The 8,627-nt window shown below is 42.2% G+C and overlaps 1 protein-coding gene across 1 annotated transcript in view; it reads right to left on the bottom strand.

Annotated features, from left to right (window-relative positions):
* Positions 1 to 8,627, bottom strand: part of LOC118425782 — a gene marked incomplete at its 3' end in the record, with an annotated part of 25,816 nt that overhangs the window by 11,643 nt on the left and 5,546 nt on the right. Inside the window, 7 exon segments of the mRNA XM_035834904.1 lie at positions 254 to 380; positions 2,782 to 3,021; positions 3,959 to 4,261; positions 4,903 to 5,139; positions 5,609 to 5,848; positions 6,677 to 6,826; positions 7,672 to 7,860. Coding sequence (XP_035690797.1) covers positions 254 to 380; positions 2,782 to 3,021; positions 3,959 to 4,261; positions 4,903 to 5,139; positions 5,609 to 5,848; positions 6,677 to 6,826; positions 7,672 to 7,860 — 1,486 coding nt within the window.

The following is an 8,627-nucleotide window of genomic DNA, read 5'->3' as shown; positions in this document are numbered from 1 at the left end:
CCACGAATGTCAAGTCCCGAGCACCACACGCACACACACACATTGCCAAAACAATATTTCACTCCCAAGTGTGAAATCATAATAGTACATGTCATGATTTTGAGTAAATCATAAATATCTTTCAGAAAACCTACCAACAATCTGAAAACAAGATTCATGCAGTTCACATTTCATCTGAAAGGATGATCAGTACAAAGAAGATGCCAGAAGGGAAGTTAACATAAAACGTGTTGATGTGAATCGATATCTGTACCTGCGGGTCCATTCAGCGATTCCTGTCTGAATGTCGCATCGGTGAACTGGAGGTAGACCGGGGATCAGGGGAGACAACAAGGTGCAGGCTGAGGACTGGGGATGGCAGGAAGAATATGCCGAATCATCTGCAACATAAACAAAAGTCCTTTCCTTAAAAAAAAAGAAAAATCCTTGTCCCTGGTGCTGACTGACATTTACACTGACACTGCCATACCTTTTCTTGGTGCTGAATGACATCACACTTACAATGTCACCCATCCCTGGTGCTCAACAGTATTAATACGGCCATTTTTGTCCCTGGTGTTCAATGAAACACTAACACTACTATGCCTGTCCGTGGTGCTGAATGACATTCACACGGACACTGCAATCTCTGTCCCTGATGCTGAATGACATTCACACTGCCACTGTCATCCCTGTGCCTGGTGCTGAATGACATTCACACTAACAATACCATGCCTGTCCCTGGTGCTGAATGACATTCATAATAGCACTGCCATCCCTGTCCCTGGTGCTGAATGACATTCACACTGACATTCCTGTCCCTGGTGCTGACAGTCACACTAACATTCCTTTCCCTGGTGCTGAATGACATTCACACTAACATTTCTGTCCCTGGTGCTGAAGGAAATTTAATCTGTCATCCCTGTCCCTGGTGATGAATGTCATTCACACTAATAGTGACATTCCTGTTCCTGGTGCTGATAGACAGTCACACTAACATTCCTGCCCCTGGTGCTGAATGACAGTCACACTAACATTCCTGTCCCTGGTGCTGATAGACAGTCAGGTTTCAGATGATAGAAAGCAAACCACTGTTGTAAATGGGGTGGCAAGTGATTTCATGGGAATTTCCGTTGGGGTTCCCCAAGGTTCCGTACTAGGGCCTTTGTTGTTCATCCTATACATTAATGACATGCCCGACATATTGCAACATGGGAAGGTATGTCTATATGCAGACGACACCGCACTGTTCTATGCGGCGAATTCAATCAGTGACCTAAACGAAGCACTGAATAAAGATCTCCATAACATAGACGTATGGCTACACTCAAACAAACTGACTTTAAATGTTAAAAAGTGTAAGGCTATGTTATTTGGCACTAGGAACAAGCTGCGTCTAGGTACTGATAAACTGACAGTAACTCTTTCTGGCACATGTTTGGAAGTTGTTTCCAGCTTTAGATATCTCGGTGTCTGGTTTGACTCGAGCCAAATGTGGCAAGATCATATAGATAAATTGTGCAAGGGTGTATCGGCCAGAGCTAGGTGTGTTACAGCGTCTCAAGCCAGTTTTGCCAAAACGTACCCCTGAGATGTTATTCAATTGTATGGTCCTTCCCAAACTGGATTACTGTGATGTTGTGTGGGGTAACTGTGGAAAGTGCCTCTCGGATAAGCTACAAAAGCTACACAAACGGGCTGCTAGAATTATACTTGGTCTTTCATATGCGTCTCACATCGGTAGTAATGAACTTTCTAGTCTACACTGGAAAGCTCTGGAAACTAGAAGAAATGAACACCTGTTGCATACAGTTTACAAGTCTGTTAACCACCTACTACCAGATTATCTCAATGTATTCCATATGGTATCAGAGACTCACAGTTACCCTACTCGCCATAGTTTAAGCCAATCAGTACAGCTGCCACAAGTTCACTTGGAATGTGGAAGACGTAAGTTTAGCTACAGGGGCGTTTGTCAGTGGAATCACCTTCCAATGACTTTAAAAACGGCTCCCAACATTGCAACATTCAAGCATATGATGAAACTGAGAGCTGACCTCTGACCTCACGACCGGACTGAAGTATGATTATGGAAAATGGTCTTTGTATATATTATTTGTATATTATGTATTATGCTGATGTGTCATGTACTATGTGTTATCCAGGGCCCCATTGTAAAGCAGTGTGATACACTGAGTTTGGGCTACCCTGGCTAAAGAAAACAGAATAAAAACAAAACAAAAAAACAGTCAGAAAACAGAATAAAAACAAAACAAAAAAACAGTCACACTAACATTCCTGTCCCTGGTGCTGATAGAAAGTCACACTAATATTCCTGTCCCTGGTGCTGAATGACATTCACACTAACATTCCTGTCCCGGGTGCTGAATGACAGTCACACTAACATTCCTGTCCCTGGTGCTGAATGACAGTCACACTGACATTCCTGTCCCTGGTGCTGAATGACAGTCACACTAACATTCCTGTCCCTGGTGCTAAATGACAGTCACAATGACATTCCTGTCCCTGGTGCTGAATGACAGTCACACTGACATTCCTGTCCCTGGTGCTGAATGACAGTCACACTGACATTCCTGTCCCTGGTGCTGAATGACAGTCACACTGACATTCCTGTCCCTGGTGCTGAATGACAGTCACACTGACATTCCTGTCCCTGGTGCTGATAGACAGTCACACTAATATTCCTGTCCCTGGTGCTGAATGTCATTCACATTCACACTGCTATTCCTGTCCCCAATGCTGAATGAACCAATGAATTACGTGGCATAAGTGTAAACAAACCTGTTTCACAATGAAGGCCTTTGTAACCTGGAGGACACTGGCACAGGTAGCCGTTGAATCTGTCTAAGCACACGGCACCGTTTCTGCAGGGGCTGCTCACACACTCGTCAATGTCTCGTACAGCAGCAGTGTGGTTGCAGACTTCCTCTTCCCATGGTGCATCGCAGGCGCAGATGGGTTCCTGGATGTCGTTGTCGGTACAGGTTGCGTCATTCTGGCAGGGTGAGAGGTTGCACGTACCTGTGAATGAAACACAACAATTTGACAGAAGTCCCATAGCCTTTTTTAGAAGTGTACTGCCGATCCACCATGTCTAGGGCATGGTATTGAAAGGTGGAGCACATCCCTTTTCTTCCACTGTATTTACCTGACAAAACAAAGTCAGGTACCCAATGGCATTTTAATTTGTAATGTAATTCTAATTTGTATGTCTGCACCTAGATGGCCTCCTTAATTCATGCCAATGTGGTCTCAGAACAAGGATGTCTGTTTAGGAGGCAGATTAGGAATGCCCTTTTCCAGTTAGTTGTTCTTGAATATTATTTTGTTCTGCTCGTTTCTTCTCTAGGTGACACTGTAGACTTGAAACGTCTAGAAGTAAATATCCAATTTTTATCCAGTTGTAGAGATTGAATTTCCTTCAAATGTTGTGTACCTGGATGTCTAACCATCATAAAAGTACTCTACGGATATGACTTATCTACAAGCAATGTATAACTGTTGCCCGAGTAAGTATTCAGTATATAGTAGAGTAGATTCATCCCTCAAGTTGCCCGAGTAACAGTTATCTTGTGCATCTTACCAATACCTGGATGTCCAACATTCATTGAAACTTGATTGCTTGGAGTTTGCTATGTTATGTTTTTTTTATTATCCAGGGAGACTAGAAAACAGGTTACAAAAAAGAAAGGATGTGCTCTACTGTTTGAATAGATAATTGATGATGAAATGCTGTAAATGCATTTAAGTTTGCGGGGATTTAATTTTGCGGTAGCGGGAAAGAGGACTTTTCGCGGTGGTTTTAATTTCGCGGTAGCACCATGCACTGTTACTAGTATCTTAATGCCCTGGAAAAATGTTTGCGGTGGTTTTAAATTCGCGGTGAAATGGCCAACGCGAAAACCGCAAACATAAATCCACCGCGAACATTTCTGCATTTACAGTAACCCACACTTACGCATGCAGACAACTGACACATCCTGGCTGTGTGTACAGTCTGTCACTCCCCACTGAGTCTCGCAGTCCTGAAATTTCTCCTCTTGTCCACTGCAGCCCATGTTCCGTATGATCGCACCCGTGCCCTGGCCATAGAGTGCTCCTGCGTGGTAACTCTGTGATCCGTAGAAGCCCAACTCACGACAGACGACATTTGCTGCATTGGTTCCGAATAATGCGTCACAGACTGTGCCCCAAGACATGCCGTTATACACTTCCACCCTGCCGTAGTACGAACCTCCATCCTGAAGGGCCACTCTCCATTCTGTCAAGAACAGAAGATAAACATTTTTTTGTAATCTCTTATAGAACTTTTTGTCCCTACTCGTAGTGTTAGGTGTTTCAGCCGGGCTCAGCTCATAACTAATGAATCCAACTTGGCCCAACACTCCAACTATAACACTAAACGATAAGCCCTCAAAACTTATGATCCCAAAATACTGGCCCATTGTGTTTGTCCAAGTAATGACTTGGTCAAGTTGGGAAAGGGCCAAATCATCCCAATCCCATCAGTTTTACTTTGATTAATGCTCTGAAACTTTTGTTCAACAAGGAGGATGGAAAAGCCGCAAAACTCCATCCTGGCAAAGAAAGACAGACATGTGATCATTCTTATATCAAAATTATGTATTGCGCCAAATAATAGTTAACTGTTACTCAAGCAGCCTTATATGATTTTGAACTATTGTTTGGCATATCTTATACAATATTACATGTACCTGGATGTCTAACCTTCATAGACATATACGTAAGTATGCATATCTAAAATGCTTTAAAAATGCATCATGAATAACATTGGTTTGGCTGCGTGAAAAAAATTTTCCTTATATACATGATCCCTTGATCCTAGATCACAACTGTTACAGTATTATAAACACGCTCTTGGGTTACAGAATCAAACCTTACCACATGTTGGTACATCACAATACTCCCATCTCGTGCTATTATCCGTGGTGTAGCACCAAGCCCCTTGACTGCCATCTGGATTCCGGCAGTAGTTCTGCTCCAGCCCGGCTGACGGATGATTGACAGGTGTCCAGGTGTGTTCATGAGGTGTCTGACTGTCCCAGCGCTGACACGTCCTGCCTGTTTCGGTCACGCTGGCTGTTCCTCGATAGGATGCCTCATTTCCCACCTGGCATTCTTAGAGATGAAATAAAAGATTAAGAGGTTGTGGGAACTTGTAAGTTAATGTGGTGGATAACTGGTGAGTTCGTCCTTAGGACTCAATAGTACTAGCAGCCGCAGGAAGACTCCAGAAGGATACTTGATTGCTCTGGACCACATAATGGTTTCGTACCAATAGAATGTCCATCGCCAACATACTATGTTAATTAGGATTAGGTCATGACCCTTGACTTCCGGGTCATGCAACCGCATGCGTATTGTCCGCCATCTTTATATCAAATAGTATCCGTGGCAATTCTCCGTCTCAAGTTGTCGTTGGTGTCCATAAACTGGTGCATTGTAATCTACAAGCAGGCACAAAATAAGGATTATTGCAGCTTTGGCATAACCTAAACTATATACCATCTGGCTCCATGGCTGTAAGACCTTCATAATTATAAACTAAACTATGAACAAGCTGTTGGGTTCCAGAATCAAACCTTACCACATGTTGGTACATCACAATACTCCCATCTCGTGCTATTATCCGTGGTGTAGCACCAAACGCCTGGTGAGCTGTTTGGATTCCGGCAGTAGTTCTCGTCCAGCCCGGATGACGGATGATTGACAGGTGTCAAGGTGTGTCCATGAGGTGTCTGACTGTCCCAGCGCTGACACGTCCTGCCTGTTTTGGTCACGCTGGCTGTTCCTCGATAGGATGCCTCATTTCCCACCTGGCATGATTCTGAAATATGAAATAAAAGAATACAGTCAACCCTGTCTATAATAGCCACTCAAGAGACTTGTTGCAGAAATGTGGCCACTATAGACAGGCTGGCCACTGTAGAAAAATGCTGATCAATTGACCACGAGAAATACATGTAAGTTACACATGATTTCAGTACCCACTGATCTTTCTCACCATTTAAGTAACATTGTCTCGATTGTCTCAAAATTCAACTGACCCTGCCTAAGTTAAATCTACTGAAAATAATTAATTTTGCCATGTGGAATCCCAGTAATTGACATCAAATAAAATCAGGTAATTTTGCAAGAACTAAAAAATATTAACAACAGGAAAATCTATAATTATAATGTCAAACCTGATGTAACTCAAAAGCAATAATTCATGAAAATGAAATGAGAAATGGAACTTTACACTGCATATAACATATAATAACAAAACATAGTCTGCATTTATTTTGTTTCCTGTGTAGAAATATTAACATCGACTATCATGATTCCACCAGGTGGCATAATACCACCACCTCAAAAAAAAAAAAAAGCTCAGTATAGAGGTCTTCCCAAGATTGTCTTGAACACCGAATGTTAGATATCCTAAATGTAATACAATTCAGACATTTACGTGTTGAAGACAATCTTGAGAAGGCCTCTATAACAACGTTTTTTGAGGTGGCGGTATAATGGCACCTGGCAGAATTATCCAAATATATGTTAATAACAATATATTAAGTAGATTATAACAGTGCAGTCCAGAGTTGTATCACAATCATATAACAATCGAAATATAGTCTGGATTTATTTTGTTTCCTGTGTAGAAATATTATCTCACCTGGGATATTTATTACCGGGCTGCCACAGACGACACCAACGTCCTCACCATGACCACAGTTGTGAAGTCCCCAACCTGCGTACATGCAGTCTAACAGGCTGTTCTCATTCCCAGTGCACCCAAGGTCATCCATGTAGATGTTCTCCAAGCCTGTGAGACATACACACAACAACTTGTCTGTATTAACGGTAGTTCACCTTTATCCACATGGTAACATATATCTGTTGATTTTTAAAATTAGGTATAACAGATATCTAACGTTAGTTGGATTTAAATTGCAAATTATTTTTATAGCATTCCAGTCTGAAACAGCCATCTGTCGACTTGATATCCCTAAACACTCCAATTGTATATTGTTTATTTATTTATTTTGAGCTCCAGTGTATATACAACATAAAGGTTACCCCACCAATAAAGGTGAACTAACATTACATACGATAGTCATCAGCTAGTTTTTTCAGATATGACTTTATGTAATGAATAATGATGATTTAATAAGAACAATGGCACATCCATTAGAGATAGAAAGGGGCTGCTAGAATAAACAGCTCCCTCAGTGTCAATGAAAGATTATATATATGTTGATCAATGAATGCAGTGGTAAATGAAATATTACACAATATAATATTATTTATTTTGATGCACACATAGATGTCATCAACATAATCAAATCAATATGGCCTAAGTGAAAAGAGTTATAAGAGCACATCATATGTAGTGATGATTTCATATTTGTCTACCTGGATGTCTGGACGTGAGTGAGTGAGTGAGTGAGTGAGTGAGTGAGTGAGTGAGTGAGTGAGTGAGTGAGTGAGTAAATGAGTGAGTAATGAGTGACTAAGTGAGTGACTAAGTGAGTGAAAAGTAAATGTGATATTAAGTCATTGAAAAATGGTAGTCCCAAATCAAACTGCAATTCCCAAATCAAACTGCAATTCCCAAATTAAACTGCAATTTTCAAATTAAACTGGAGGGTGTTGTCAACAACAATGCACCTTGTCCGTAATGTGTGCAACAACGGACTTCCATTGCTTCAGTGTATCCCAGCATCCTACAGGCAACAGCTGCGTCATTCATGTCAAACCCGTCATCACAAACCGTCCCCCAGCTGTCCGTGTCAGACAGCCGAACTTCTAGCCGACCTTCATTTGCAACTGAGCCACCAACTACCCGAATTCTGAGGTCTGTAAGAAAAAAAGGCACACCCTTGCAAACATAGGACTGTAACAGTTATAATGACCTACTGTACCATGGACCATAGTCCTCTTTTCACCCACAGTAAGTCAAATGGTATGAACATGGACTCGGGGAAGACAAAGATGGACTTACTGCCTAAATTGGTGTGTAAGGCCTAAGTACTCTGTGGATAAAAGTCCACCAAAACTTACACCAACAGTTGTCAAACATGGCAAAATGGGGTGGACTTACTCTGGGACTAACTCCCCCTCTGACACAAGTAAGTCCACCTTCACTCTTCAGTCTACATTCATTTTCTTTCAGGTCCAAAGTTTACATGGACTGAGTGTCAACAGCTGGTCAGGAACAGCTATTAAAACATTGATGTTTGGGTAGCTGGGGCAACGATCGCAAGGAGAAAAACGTAATTTATCGTTGTTTTTCTCTGCGACGTTGGGGCGAGCCCCATTGGGCTAAATGGTATTTGCGTATCCGTTCCTTGGAGGTACCTTTTCCTCCGTTTTTTTTTGCACGTCCCTGGCTTCCCTGGAGTCTTGCACACTGCGCCGTGCCGTTCGCGATCTCTGCCTTCGCCAAAGTAGCCCAAAAGGCGACCTTTGTCAACGGATCGCTATGTCTAACTCATCCCGTCCGCCATCTTGGATCACTTTGTCGATCTTCGCCGATGTCCGGAGCCTTTCTGAAAAAAAGTCCTAACGTGCTTTGGGAATAGCTGGAAAGGCTCCACCAATTCGAAGGCTGTCCCGAATATCGG

This window comes from Branchiostoma floridae, chromosome 1 (assembly GCF_000003815.2).
Source record: "Branchiostoma floridae strain S238N-H82 chromosome 1, Bfl_VNyyK, whole genome shotgun sequence".
Taxonomy (NCBI): Eukaryota; Metazoa; Chordata; class Leptocardii; order Amphioxiformes; family Branchiostomatidae; genus Branchiostoma; species Branchiostoma floridae.
The sequence above is the reverse complement of the archived record's forward strand: the minus strand, read 5'-3'. Positions and strand labels throughout refer to the sequence as shown.